Here is a 15441-nt window from a genome sequence, read left to right on the forward strand (position 1 = left end):
TGTTATGGGAAAGATGGTTTGATGCATTTAGGCTCTGGAAACTATCAGTGGGAACTATCAGGAAACTATCACTGGGAGCACTGGGAACTCTGGGCCCATAACCAATGTTAGAGAATTTGCACGCAGCAGAAAACACTGAAGAAGAGGGACAGGCAAACACAGGAATTAATAGACAAGAGAGACAACTGTATTCAACAGTGGAATATATTTACCAGGACAGTATCCAATATTCAGAGTCGTTGCCAGGCCAAGGTCATGCACAGTAATCAGTACACACTTCAGTAGATAACAGTATACACCAGTAAGTATACACAGCACGATCCAAGCACAATAGCACAGGATCAACACCAGCAGCGTTCGCTGCCACCCAGACGGTGAGTCTCACAGTACCCACAATCCTTACAGGCAGGCAGAGCAAGCTCACTGAGCTTCCCTAAATACACACACCAATCATGCAAGCTCACCAGAGGTTGCATCAGCTCTGTGAGTCAGCACAAAGCCTAATTACAGGTGAGGTCATTCCACCTTACCTCAGTAACAAGAAACAGCTGGGCCATGATGCAGCATGACTCAGCATGACATTGCAGAAACAACATTACTATTACTAAGATGGAGTCAGTCAGCCATTTCAGGACTGATTTCCAACAAAAACGCATTTGAAGCTCCATGATTCCCTGCGATACAATTCGTAATGGATAGCATATCTTCCCTCTAAACTGCAGTTATCGCAAAACCTGAAAAACAGTATGACAATCACTTTCACACTTACTGTTGGATCGCATGTAGTATAGTTGTCTCACTGACTGCTGCTTAACTTGGTGGGTGGCCATGCTGGTCTGAAGCAATAGAACAAAGTCAGAGTCCAATGGCATCTTTAGGACCAACAAGGTTTTATCCAAAACATGAGCTTTCGTGTGTATAAAAGATCATACCTTGAATAAAACGTTATAGATCTTAAAGGTGCCACTGGACTCTTGTTCTCTTATCTTGTACTCCTTCCCTGACGATTGTTGATTATTCCCTATCGATTGTTCTCAAGGTATGGCTAGATGTAATATGTCTGAAAAAGTCAAATAAAAAGGGGGGGGGGAATACTCTAGGGCAGTGGTTTTGTGGAAGGGAAGTTTTCCACGGACTTGGGGGGAGGGGGAGATGGTTCCGGGATGATACAATTGTGCACTTTATTATGGTGTGGTGGTTAAGTGCAGACTCTTCTCTGGGAGAACCGGGTTTGATTTCCCACTCCTCCACTTGCAGCTGCTGGAATGGCCTTGGGTTAGCATAGCTCTCGCAGGAGTTGCCCTTGAAAGGGCAGCTACTGGGGAGAGCTCTCTCACCCCCACCCACCTCACAGGGTGTCTGTTGTGGGGGAGGAAGATAAAGGAGATTGTGAACCACTCTGAGATTCGGAGTGAAGGGCAGGATATAAATCCAATGCCATTGTCTTCTCCTCCTCCTCCTTACTACTACTACTACTACTACATTATTGTAATATATAATAAAACAATTATACAACTCACAGCCTGGTTGCTAACAGGCCACGACCAGTACAAGTCCCCAGACTGGGGGTTGGGGACCCCTGCTAGACTCTAGGGCAAAGGTGGTGCAAAAATACTGAGAAGATTCCCTCCATTTTCACCTTTTCTGCTTCACTAGTAACCTCTACATAGCAAAAAAATTTTTTTTCTGTAAAACACTTTCTAACCAAGATGTCGTCTTTAAAACATCAAATCAAACTCATTTCACTTAATGGATAATTCCTTGGTGCCAACTTTAATTTTTCATTGGTAATGGGAGACTTTAATTTTTACTAGTAACAGGTTTTATTAACTGCAAGCCATCTTGGACACCTGGTAAGTGGAACTGTGGCATATAGTTTAGTAAATAATCTTATATGAAGATAAATGACTGTACAATAAAAGCTTAGTTATCTGGCATTCACGGTGAATGGGAGTTGCCTGATATTCAAGCGTGTTGCTCTGCTTCACCCCCTATGAGAGCGAGGATGGTATAGTGGTTAAGCGTGGCAGACTCTAATCTGAAGAACTGAGTTCGATCCCCACTTCTCCACATGAAGCCAGCTGGGTGACCTTGGGTCAGTCCCAGTTCTTTCAGAGCTCTCTCAGCCACCTCAGAATAAGTCTAGCTTGTCATGCATAACACTAAAAAAAACAAAAGCTAGCACTTAAGGCTATACCACACACAATGCCATATGATAATTAATTCTATCCCCTAGCACAGGGGTCCCCAACCCCCAGGCCGTGGAGCGGTCCCAGTTAGCAACAGGGCCGTGAGTTGTATAATTATTTCATTATATATTAATGTAGCAATAATAATAATAAGATGACATTGGATTTATATCCCACCCTCCACTCTGAATCTCAGGGTGGCTCACAATCTCCTTTCCCTTCCTCCCCCACAACAGACATCCTGTGAGGTGGGTGGGGCTCAGAGAGATCTCCCAGAAGCTGCTCTTTCAAGGAGAACTCCTACCAGAGCTATGGCTGACCCAAGGCCATTCCAGCAGCTGCAAGTGGAGGAGTGGAGAATCGAACCCTGTTCTCCCAGATACGAGTCCGCACACTTAACCACCACACCATACACTTTAGAAACAAAGTGCACCATTGTATCATCCCAAAACCATTGTGCGCCCTGCCCCCCGGTCCATGGAAAAATTGTCTTCCACAAAACTGGTCCCTGGTGCTAAAAAGGTTGGGGACCACTGCCGTAGCAGAACTAGTTGACTAGAGACTACTATATGACTAAAAATGAATGACCTAGAGACAATGACAGCTCTATAATGCCACTTAAAACCTCTGTGTGTGTGTAAGTACTGTGTAGTGGTTCATTTGGACACAGAGGCAGAAGGCAAGAATACAGGAGTGCTGCCCCAACCATGAAGCTGTGCGAAAATTCAAGGCACTTGTCTCATCCATGTAAAGTATCTAAGAGAATGCTTTGCTGCCTGTATTGTGGGGGGGGGGGGGGGGGGAGGAATCAGAGAGGCGGCTTAGCAGCCTGCTAGCTGGGTGACAACTGGGTGAACTCTCTGTCAACCACTCACAGAACAGACAGCTGTACCTGGAAGAAAGTACAGTGGCACAATGAAAATGAAAACATTAAATGGTCAGTTCTTGACCTTTCAATGCACTAATATTCTGCTGTTCAACTTAAAATCAAATTGCGGGCAGGGAAGGTAAATTCACCTAGGGCAATAAAACCTTTCAGGCAGAGCCAGGGAGAGGAAATGAAAGACTGAGGATGGACAGTAGATGAGTCTGAATAAAGGTCACTCCTGAAGGGCTCTCTCCACAAAAGCTACACAAGAAATTCCAAACACCTACCATTTGGCCTTATGGAACAGAATCTCAAATACTAGGAAACATTCACAACCAGAAGAGGGGGAGATCCAATATTTTAGGCAGTTCTTACTCTGCACTACTATTTTTATTCAGAACGTAAGCTTTCGTGTGCATGCACACTTCTTCAGACGGGGAATGAGGTACAGTAAGCAGAGCCACACATAGCTGGTGGGGTTTGGAATGCCAAGTGGTACAGAGTTAAAATCCAATAGCAGAACAGTAAATCAACAAATTCAGAAAACCTTTGATCTGGGTTGCATTAGCATTGTTCTACTACTTCAGACCAACACGGCTGCCTATTTGGATCTATCTACACTACTATGGCTTCTGATAAGCAGCAGATGAATAGCAGTTTAACTCAAGGTATCCTGTGTTCCTTTCCAAGGTCCTTTTGGAAAGTGACGTAACAGGAATCACACCTAATATTAAGGAGGCAGGCTGATGGTCATTGCAGGCCAGAGTCTCACTAAGATACATTCATACTATAAACAGATATAAATACTACCTTTAAAAAGTGGCCTTATCTATAGTGCTGTTTTTAATGTCCTAATGTTCTACTTGCAGCTGGGAAGATATTGATAATGCAGCATATTCAATAGCAGGCACAGCAGATAAAGGGTTAAGAGTAGAGATGTAAAATTTCTGGAAATTTTGAAGCTTAGAAAAAAAAAACCCGTTTTTTCCCCCAGAAAAAATGGAAATTTTCGGAAAAATTGAAAAAAAAATGCTACATTAGCACTTTTTTCTTTTCCAGATTGAAAGTCATTCTGTTACTTTGAGAACATAAAATATGACTGGACAATTTTACTTGGCATGAAATTATCACAACTAGCATATTAAAAATATTGTGTATCCAAACAATTATTACAAACATAATTTACTTTTTAAATAATATGTATTTGTAATTTCAACAAATGGAGCAACAATCTCCTGAACTGTTTACTAGTTTATGTGGAACAGACAAGAAAAACCTCCACAAAACAATTTTTAAAAATCCAGAAGTAACAATTATTCATATTTCCTCTCCACAGTATTAAAAATAAAAAACTCATTCTCATAAAAAGAACTGAAGAGGAGGAAGTGTATAGAAGGGAGTGTAGGACTAGGTTTCAATGAATGGGCATGAGCTAGGACTTGCTTGTCCTCAGTGCACAGAAATTAGAATAATCTGATACCATACATAATTTTTAGAAATGGTTTGGAAAATATTTGAACACCTTATCTTAAAATATTTTATTCATCATGTTAAAATAAACCGTTCCATAATCATTTTTTTCTTTTCTTTTTTTCAATTTTTCCAATTTTTTCGGAAAAAAACAAAAAAGGCTTCAGGGGAAAAAAACACACACACACACACACACCCCACGTTTCCCCCCTGAATTTTTCCAGGTTTTTTTGGGCCTTCACATCTCTTGTTAAGAGCTACTAAACTAGATACAGTATGATGATGCTGAAAATGAAAGCTAAGTGTTAAGGAGAGGGAAAGCATAATAGCTGGGGGAAAGAAAGAAACAAAAGGGTCAACAGGGAAGTTAGATTGATCTAAATTGTGGATTACATGGGCTATAATCCTTATCACATTAATTTCTCCAACTGTAATTGTTCTCCTCATTTGAAGATAGGAAATGGGCAAAACCAGCCAGGCTGTTTCCAGTTTGCTGAGTTTTGACAGAGAACAGAAAGGCCACTGGACACTTATCATGCAGAGTTCTTCTCCTCTGAGAACAGGAGAACATCTTGCTGGGCGATTCCCATCATCCAAACAGGGAGGCAGGATCAAATTCATCTAACTTCTTGTCTCTGAGGTAGAAGTCACCTTCCGTCCCAGTCCTAGTAACTCCAAAAGCAGGGGTCTGAAATTTTACCTCTATTAAACAACATGCTACCCAACAGTGCCAAGAAGATAAACTATTAACGGGCAAGTAAAAAGAGGAAATAAAGACAGGAAATAACTAACAATAACTCTAATGGGATGATGACTTTGGGAGGGCCAAGATGTCCTCCTGTCCTCAGAGGAGAAGGACCCTTCACAGGAAGTGTCCAATGGCATTCTCCCTCTGAGGCAGAGGACATCTTGCTGGGACCTCCCAGAGCAGTGACCTAGTTTTGGGGTGGGAAGTTGTCCTGCATCTAGAACGTGCTGGAGCAGCCTTTGGCCGAAGGATGCCTCTTCTGAGTTCTAGAGATTTATTGTGTAGTGCCTTGGGAAGGTAGTGATAGAAGATCAGGTAGCAGCTCCACATACCTCTTCTACAGAGGTGTAGTTGGCTGATGCCATGTTACTCCTGATGCAGGGTGCTGTAATACCACTTGGGATGGTTAGCTTGCTGGCCTTGTATGCCTCTACAATGCACATTTTAACTTTGCTGCTTATAACAGACCTGGACATTTTCTTCCTAGTACTTGGTGGGGAAATGTTTGTGAACAATTTTTAAAAAAATGTTTGGTTCTGGAGAAACAGGCCATGAGAGCACTCTGGATGTCCAAAGTGTGCCACACCTCTTCGTTGGGGTGGACAGAATTGGGACAGAAAGAGAGAAAACTGATCTCTTGAGATCTATGAAAGGCTAAGCAGATTTTTGGGTAAGTTCTCAGAACCACCCTATCCTGATGAAAAACACATAATTCTGGCTTGATGGACAGCGCTCCAAGTTCTGATACTCTTCTAACTGAAGTTATAGCTGTGCGAAATAGAGCCTTCAGCCTCAACCATTTTAAAGGTATATCCTTGGTGGGGTTCAATGGAAGGTTTGGCAAGGGCAGAAAGGATGCCATTCGGTTTCCATGTGGGAAATCCATGGCTTGGTGGGGAGGTCTTTTAAGACCGCACCTCTGAGGAAGCGTCCGATGAGAGGGTGCTTGGACCTTGAAAATGGGGTAATATTGTAGGTAATGCTGTGATTTGCCTTCTCAATGTGGGTGCCTTTCATCTATCTTGAAGGAAGGATAAGATAGAAGTAATGTGCAGTTTTAATGGGTTCACTCCTTTCCTTCTGCTCCATCTGATGAAGGCTTTCCAGGTGGTGTTAAAAAATCCTGACTTCTGATTGGCCCCTAGAGGCTAATAGCATGTCAATGGCCTCTGCAGAATATCCTACTTGAAGAAATTTGTTCCTCTCAATCTCCATGTGATTAGTTTCAACCACCAGGATTGGGATGCCAAATGGGTCCCTGCTGTAGCATGCTGGAGACAGAAGCAGGTTCAGAGGTGGAGCTGTAGACATTTCTCTTAAGTTGGAAAACCATGAGCGACATGGCCAGAATGGGACCACCAGGATTATTTGGAGTGGCATCTGCTGCGAATGAAGATACTTTTAAAATTCCATTGGCTCCTTCTATTAAATGGTGGTTGTTACCCAGAAGAAGTTGAATGACTTTTCTTGTCCAAACTATGCTGGCCCTGGATATCACTAAGGCTGTTGCTGCTGCCCTAATTACTATGGAGGTAGCTTCATGGGCTTTCCTCAAGGCAAACTTGGCTCTTTTACCTAGGCCAGGGTGGGGAACAGTGGCTCTCCAGATGTTTTTTGCCTACAACTCCCATCAGCCCCAGCCAGCATGGCCAATGGCTGGGGCTGATGGGAGTTGTAGGCAAAAAACATCTGGAGAGCCACTGTTCCCCACCCCTGACCTAGGCTGTCTCTAATGCTACCCATACTTACCTTTGGAGAATAAACCAAAGGACTGAAGTGCCATGGCTGGTGTGTCCACCAGGGGGACCTGTAAGAATTCATCTGTGATATAATTTCTTTATGAACCCCACATATTACTTAGTAGCCACAGGTTTTGTCCATTCAGCCCTCATCTGTTTCTCAAAAAATTCCAGAAAGGAGAAAACCCTTTTCTGATGTGTCGGATTTGGGAAAGAACTCAATTTCGTTTGGCTCTATTTTCATAACTAGGGGCCGCAGAGGGTTTGTTCTTCTGCTATGGAAGACTCCTGGAGCGCCAATGCAGCCATAGTTTTTGACAATAAATACTGAAAAACTAGTAGATGGCTCTGGGATACCTATCTCCCCTTCTTCTTCATCAGAAAGGAATTCACCCTCCTCCCTCTCAGTTAGATGACTATCTGAGGAAGTTCTTCCCTCGACTGATGTGATCTTTCCCTCTTTCTGAGCTGCTTTGGTGAGCCGATGGGGTTTTTTCCCCCTTTCTCTCCGTCTGTGTGGAGAGGGTGAGGAGGAAGAAGTGGGATGGGCTCTACTTGTATCAAAACCTCCCATTTGGCAAAAATTATAAATCTCTCTCATTGTTTTCTGATGAGGGGAAGAAAATCTGGGGGGAGGGGGAAGTATCTGAAGCCACTTGCTGTGGACTCCTGATCTAAGGCTGACTCCTACTCAAATGGAAGTTACTGCCTGGCTCTGCTAAGTTCCACGCCCTCCCAGAGCCCCACAGAGGCAGGAGTAGAGATGTAAAGGCCCAGAAAAAACCCCCGGAAAAATCTGGGGAGAAAGCCATTTTTTCCTCCAAGTCTTCCCCACCCCCTCCCCCCCAAAAATTGGAAAAATTGAAAAAAGGAAAGGAAAGGGAAAAAAATGATTATGGAACGTTTTATTTTTACACAATGAATGGTTTTTTTTTAAATTTTATTTAATATTGTGGAGAGGAAATATTAATAATTGTTACTTCAGGATTTTTAAAAATTGTTTTGTGGAGGGTTTTTTGTCTGTTCCACATAAACTAGTAAACAGTTCAGGAGATTGTTGCTCCATTTGTTACAATTACAAATAAATATTATTTTAAAAAGTAAATTCTGTTTGTAAAAATTGTTTGGATACACTATATTTTTAATATGCTTAGTTGTGATAATTTCACGCCAAGTAAACTTGTCTATAGTCATATTTTATGTGCCTAAAGTAACAGAATGACTTTCAATCTGGAAAAGAAAAAAGAAGTGCTAATGTAACATTTTTTTTTCAATTTTTCCGAAAATTTCTGCTTTTTTTCGGGGAAAAACCTGAAATTGTGTGTATGTGTTTGCATCTGAAAGTCATTATCTGGTAGTCACTGGGCCCATTAGCACCTACCAGACTCTCAGATGATCCAGTTACCTCACCTAAATCCCTTATTAGCATCTCAGCTGTTGCTATGAATTCAAAATTTCCGGAAATGTTACATCTCTAGGCAGGAGAAGGTTCACTGCGATTCCCAACTGGGTGCATAGTTTGGTGATATGAGGAACTGCAGGAACTCCAGCCTTTGGGGTTGACTGCAATAAATGGTTCTTTTGGGTGCCTTTTTTGTCTTTGACACTCTTATGCAGTTCCACTGGGCATGCCATAGCGTGCCCACTGAGGGTCATGCTGCCTCTGATGTCACGCTGAATGCCAGCGAGGAGGACTTCAAGCTCCTCTGCAGATAAGAAGCTGTTGCTGTCTCCGCTCTTAGTTGCCATGGCTCTGAGAGGCTGAGAGAGGCTCACTTGGTGCGAAGGGGGGGGGGGGCAACAAGACGTCTGACAACTTTTGGCTACAGATAATCAGTCGGGTTTGCAAACAACAATGTATCCTTTTGGCCCTGACCAGGATAGCTCAGGCAAGCCTGATCTTGTCAAAGCTAAGCAGGGTCGACTGTGGTCAGTAGATGGGAGACTTCCTTGAAATACCCAGTCGAGAGGACAGGGGCAGGCTCTGTTCAGCCACCTCTCTGAATATCCTCCAGGCTTCCAGTAGGTGTCTGTCACCAGAAGTCTACATGACTTCCAGATGCAAACACACACACACACACTTTTAAAAAAACAACAACCAATGTATCTTTTCGAACTATTCAGGGATTCACCAAACAATGCAGCTTCCTCCAGAAATCCGTCTTCTAAATCATTAACATTGACCTCTCTACCTTACAATGCAGATTTCACACAAAAAATACACCCATCCTGTACCCATGCCCAGGCTCATTCTTTCCAAAAAGAAGCACCTTATTAAGATTATCTGCTAGTCTCTGGGCCCATGAGCACCTACAAGGCTCTCAGATGATCCAGTTACCTCACCTAGATCCCCTATTAGCATCTCAGCTGTTCCTATGACAGCTCCGATGCGAATATTCCTGCCAATGGGAAGCTGGTTTCTAACACTGCTCCAACCCCAGGGCAGCCCAAAGTTTACCAACAGCAACAAGAATCCTAAATATTAAAGAGGAGTAAAAAAATGCAAGCAATGACTTTTGGCCTCAATGATAAAGGCACAAATAAAAACTGTGTTAAGAATGTCAACAGAAGAATAGTGTCCAGACCACGTGAAGTGATGGTATCGCTTTATTCTGCTCTGGTAAGACCTCACCTGGAGTATTGCATTCTGTTTTGGGCACCACATTTTAAGAAGGATATACACAAGCTGGAACGGGTCCAGAGGAGGGCGACAAAGATGGTGAGGGGTCTGGAGACCAAGTCTTATGAAGAAAGGTTGAAGGAGCTGGGCATGTTTAGCCTGGAGAGGAGGCGGCTGAGAGGGGGTATGATCACCATCTTCAAGTACTTGAAGGGCTGTCATATAGAGGATGGTGTGGAATTGTTTTCTATGGCCCCAGAAGGTAGGACCAGAACCAATGGGTTGAAATTAAATCAAAAGAGTTTCCAGCTCAACATTAGGAAGAACTTCCTGACCGTTAGAGCGGTTCCTCAGTGGAACAGGCTTCCTTGGGAGGTGGTGGGCTCTCCTTCCTTGGAGGTTTTTAAACAGAGACTAGATGGCCATCTGACAGCAATGAAGACCCTGTGAATTTAGGGGGAGGTATCTGTACGTTTCTTGACCCTGGAGGTCCCTTCCAACTCTATGATTCTCTATGCTAATACCAGCAAAGTTGGGTTCCATCTTTCAACTAGCCTGAGGGATGCTATGTCCAGATAGTCCCATTTATAGTGATTTACTTTCTGTTGCTTATTATTCTCCAAACGCCCGTGTGATTTTATATGCCATCCAGTTACATATCATGGTGATTTTCCAAACACAGTATTTGCATTGTTTTTTCAATCTGCCGACCCCTTCGTCACCTTCATTTAACGTAAAAAACTGACAAAGAAAGACTGAGAACCCCATTTCTGTCTCTGAGTGCCCCCTTCCACCCAGTTTCTTCTGGCAGACTGCTCATGTGAAACCGAATTCAAAGATCTCTCACCCACAAGAGTGTATGTCTGAAGGCTAAACACAAGCTGCCTTCCTGCGTCTCAGGTAACATTATCTCACCCTTCCACACAGCCAAAGTAGAACTTCAAACCCAGAAGCACCACCACCACCCTGGTTCCAGTTCAAAAGTGTTTTATTCAAAAACAAGTGCTGAGAATTAATTGGGGCCTCCCTTAAAGAACTAGGGTTTAAATCCAGGTTCTGAATTAATCCAGGATTAGCATTAACGGCTGCTAATGACGACGTGTCAAAAATCTACAAGATCAGAAATCTGATAAAATTATTATTAGTTTTAAAATTACCTCTTTCCTGCACCCATCCTCAAAGTAAACAGGAAACACCTGCTGTTGTCCTTTCTACACGGTCTATATTCAAAGCCAGATGGAACAAAAACTCCAAAGGCATCCCAAAAACCAAACAAAGCAATGCTCAGATGAAACCTATGTCCACATGTCTCTCATATTTATACAAGAACAGATATCACTTAAATTGTACAATACATGTGACATCCTCTCATGGAAGATCCAGCAATTCTCAGCATTTCAGAAGTGCAGAAGGATGTTGGGGGGAAAGAGAAGGTGATGAAAAAAAATCACTTCAACACAAATGTTGGGTCCCAACAAATCAGCCCAAAGATCTATAAGCAGTGTTCCCTATAAGCAGTGTTCCCTCTAAGCTGAGTTAGCGTGAGCTAGTGCACAGATTTTGAGTCTCCAGCTCACACAGCTCAGGAAGGATGACCCCAGAGCACAATATTGTATGCAGCAGCTCACAACTTTAATGCCAGCAGCTCAGAACTTTAATATCGGTAGCTCACAAAGTAGAATTTTTGCTCACAAGACTCTGCAGCTTAGAGGGAACATTGCCTATAAGTATTACCAGTTATAATAATTAAGTACCGCAAATAAAAGACACAGCAAGGTAACACACAGAGATCAGAACGGATTGTTAAAAATGTTAATAAAAAGTTCCTGCAGACAAAACAGTCCAGGAATAAAAGCATTCCACTGAAGTCTTCAGGGCTCTGCTAAGCAACAACATTTTAACATAGTACCAGATAAGCCTTTGTGAGGAAGAAACTCCCAAGTCTTGGTGCCAAAGCATTAGAGGCCCATTTCTGAAGCACACCCAACGTATGTCTGCCAATGAGGGTACACAGAACCGGACCTCCGAAATCATCTCAACTAGCAGTAGGTTTATACAGGAGATGGCAGGTCTTCGGAATCACTGATCTGAACTGGAATAAGGCTCCAAGCAATAGTGAGAAAAGTATTTTCTACACCTACCTCATCACTTTCCTCTACTTCGATACCACCATCTTTGTCGTCATCCACTTGTTTGTGAATTGTGCGGAGCGCTTCAAGACTGTATCTGTCCTCCTCAGTAAAACACGGTGGGGTCAGTAAATGACAAGGATCTAGGAACAAAACCAGAAACAAAACATTTCAGTTTTTGACTTTTCAGCAGAAAATGAAGGAACAAGCAAAAGCCACCCACTTCAGACCTGAAAGCATCGTTTATGTCAACCCAGGAACAGGGAACACGCAGCATCACAGAGTTCACACGCCCCAGGACCATTCTTCCCTCTAAGCTGAGTTAGCATGAGCCAACTCACACATTTTTAGCCTCCAGCTTAGAGGGAACATTGCCCAGGACACAAGAGAATTGCTTGTTCATGGGACAGTCCCATGGTGCTGTATATGTGGAAACTTACTAGAGTCACGTGTAAGAAAGAACTGCAAATCCACGCTCTTTCTTCTAACCACATGTTGATTAGGTAGCAAAGACCCTTGTGATTGGTGGCTCCACTTAGGAAACATCCCATGGAGAAGTAGTTTCCAAGCTGCTTCCAAGACCTCAAACACTAAGCTTTCCAAGAGCCTTAAATGAACTTCAACATACATGATTTATCTATGAGCAAAGGAGAGGAAAAGCTGAAATGCTGCATGTGCAAAAGGCGCTCTGTGGGGGGAGGAGTGTTAATAACTTCTCAACCATCCCCCCCCCCCAAAAAAACCATTCAACTACACTGACTGAAGAGCCCTTGTTGGGGGAGGGGGGGGCTTTAAAATTGTACATTTTTGCAATCCAGGTGAAACAGGAATTGCTAGAAGCCATGACATTGTGCTGGGAGAATTTCTTCAAAAAGGCTGCACCATTCTTCTGTGCATAAGACACCATGAGAAAGAAGTTCCCACACCCTCATGAAGCATGAGAACTGCTCCTCTGCGTTACAACCCCATGCTGCTGTTTATGTAGAAACACTACAGGCACAAAATTTAGGTGTGTATGGATGAGTTGGGGGGCTCAGAGGTTCACATGCTTGTTTAGGTACATGCAGATGTGTGTGCCTAGATATGCAGGTATGTGGGCACGGAAGATTATAGAGATCGACATACATGAAAAATGAGCTTGTAAATATGTGGATTGTATACACTGGATTGGTTACAAAACCCTGCTGGGTATACTAGGGCAGTTTTAGGCTTGGCTCTGCATAACATGTGAAGTACCTTCTTTAGATGGGTTTTATCATCTTAAACAAGAGCCCCGTGGCGCAGAGTGGTAAAGCTGCAGTACTGCAGTCGGAACTCTCTGCTCACGACCTGAGTTCAATCCCGGCAGAAGCTGGGTTCAGGTAGACGGCTTGAGGTTGACTCAGCCTTCCGTCCTTCTGAGGTTGGTAAAGCAAGTACCCAGCTTGCTGGGGGGGAAGTATAGATGACTGGGGAAGGCAATGGCAAACCGTCCCATAAAAAGTCTGCCGTGAAAGCGCTGTGAAAGCAACATCACCCCAGAGTTGGAAACGACTGGTGCTTGCACAGGGGACTACCTTTACCGTTATCATCTTGAACATATTTATTTGCAAGTCAGGAGGCATTTCATTAAACAGAGAACTAACTGTGCCATTTGAGATTTGCTTGCAAATAGTTCACATGTATAATCTGCTAATGAGAGAACACTAAAGTTCAGGTTTTGCAGATGCCTGTTTATGTGTCAACAGTGATCTTTGCAGAAGAACGCTGATAATCAGACCAAAATACCAGCTAGAAACGTTTTTTAAATAGTAGCTCACGTAGGAAAGATTCTCAGATCCACCATACAGAATCAGAACAGAGGTTTGAAGGCAGTACGCATTTCATCTACACCTACCATAATACATCGCTGTATGCCCTAAAGCAGGGGCCTCCAACCCCCAGGCTGTGGACCGGTCCCAGTCCGTGGCCTGTTAGCAACCAGGCCGGGAATGGTATAATTATTTAATTATATACCACAATGTAGTAATAAGAAGACGACGGCGACATTGGATTTATATCCTGCCTTCCACTCTGAATCTCAGAGCAGCTCACAATCTCCTTTATCTTCTTCCCGCACAACAGACACTCTGTGAGGTAGCTGGGACTGAGAGAGTTCTCCCAGAAGCTGCCCTTTCGAGGAAAACTCCTACGAAAGCTATGGCTGACCCAAGGCCATCCCAGCAGCTGCAAGTGGAGGAGTGGGGAATCAAAACTGGTTCTCCCAGATAAGAGTCCGTCCACTTAACCGCCAAACCACAATAAAGTGCACAATTGTATCATCCCGCAACCATCACCCCACCCCACCCCAGTCTGTGGAAAAATTACCTTCCACCAAACCGGTCCCTGGTGCCAAAAAGGTTGGGGACCACTGCACTAAAGTATAACAGCAAAGAAACCATACTGTATGAACTAACAGTGAATAACAATTACATAACGAGGGCAATTTACCCACAAAGCACCAAATCTTTTAAAGACGGAGAATAGTGTTGATGTTCCCACCACTTGTTTCCACAAATCGCTATCCACTTTCAAACACACTGTTAGAAAAATCTAAGGAAGCCTTCCATCCTCCATGACGTAAACAATAAAAAAAAGAAAGGACAATACGATGTGTTCTGCCCCACGAAGCAACAAATATTATTTAATCTCTTTACAAACTTTTAAGAAGAAGAGGAAGGTTTATACCTTGTCCTTCACTTGGAATCTCCAAGCGGCTTACAATCTCCTTCCCTTCCTCTCTCCACAACAGACACCCTGTGACGTAGGTGGGGCTGAAAGGGCTCTGAGAGAACTCTGACTGACCCAAGATCACCTAGCTGGCTGCATGAGAAGTGGGAATCAAACCCAGTTCTCCACTCTTAACTGCTACACCAAACTGGATCCTACCTTTTGTGTTGGACATCTCATAGGTAATTCAAAGAATCACAGAGCTGAGAGAAGACTGCAGATTTATACCCCGCCCTTCTCTCTGAATCAGAGACTCAGACAGGCTTACAATGTCTTATATCTTCTCCCCCAACAGACATCCTGTGAAATGGGTGGGGCTGAGAGAGCTTTTTACACCAGCTGCCCTTTCAAGGACAACTCTAGTGAGAGCTATGGCTGACCCAAGGCCATTCCAGCAGGTGCAGGTGGAGGAGTGGGGCATCAAACCCAGTTCTCCCAGATAAGAGTTTGCACACTTAACCACTACACCAAACTGGCTCTCTCCATGAACAGCTCTTACTGTAAAAATATCTTCCCTAATATCCAACCAGTACCTTCCCACGCTTCATTTAGACCCATTATTGTGAATCCTCTCCTCCGCTGCCAACAGGAACAGCTCCCTGCCCTCCTCTAAGTGACAGCCCTTCAAATACTTCAGGAGAACAATTATGACCCCCCTCAACCTCCTCTGCTCCAGACTGAACATCCCCAAGGCCCTCAGCCTTTCCTCCTAGGGCTCGGTCTCCAGGCTCCCGGTCATCCTCGTCACTTCCCTCTGCACCTGCTCCATTCTCTCCACATCCTTTTTGAAGAGAGACCTCCAGAACTGCACACAAGACTCCAGGTGCAGCCTGGATCAATACAGTGTACAGTGCGACTAGGCCCGTCTAAAATCCACCAGGGATCGGGCCTTCTCAATAACGGCACCTTATTGGTGGAACCAGCTGCCGG

The 15441-nt window shown here is 43.7% G+C and overlaps 1 protein-coding gene across 1 annotated transcript in view; it reads right to left on the bottom strand.

The window, feature by feature from the left end:
• The window catches only part of STIM2 (stromal interaction molecule 2), a 125184-nt gene that overhangs the window by 56544 nt on the left and 53199 nt on the right, over positions 1 to 15441 (bottom strand). Inside the window, exon 2 of the mRNA XM_060247279.1 lies at positions 11776 to 11906. Coding sequence (XP_060103262.1) covers positions 11776 to 11906 — 131 coding nt within the window. The remainder of the gene's footprint in view (positions 1 to 11775; positions 11907 to 15441) is intronic.

Source organism: Heteronotia binoei, chromosome 9 (genome assembly GCF_032191835.1).
Source record: "Heteronotia binoei isolate CCM8104 ecotype False Entrance Well chromosome 9, APGP_CSIRO_Hbin_v1, whole genome shotgun sequence".
In the NCBI taxonomy this organism is placed as follows: domain Eukaryota; kingdom Metazoa; phylum Chordata; class Lepidosauria; order Squamata; family Gekkonidae; genus Heteronotia; species Heteronotia binoei.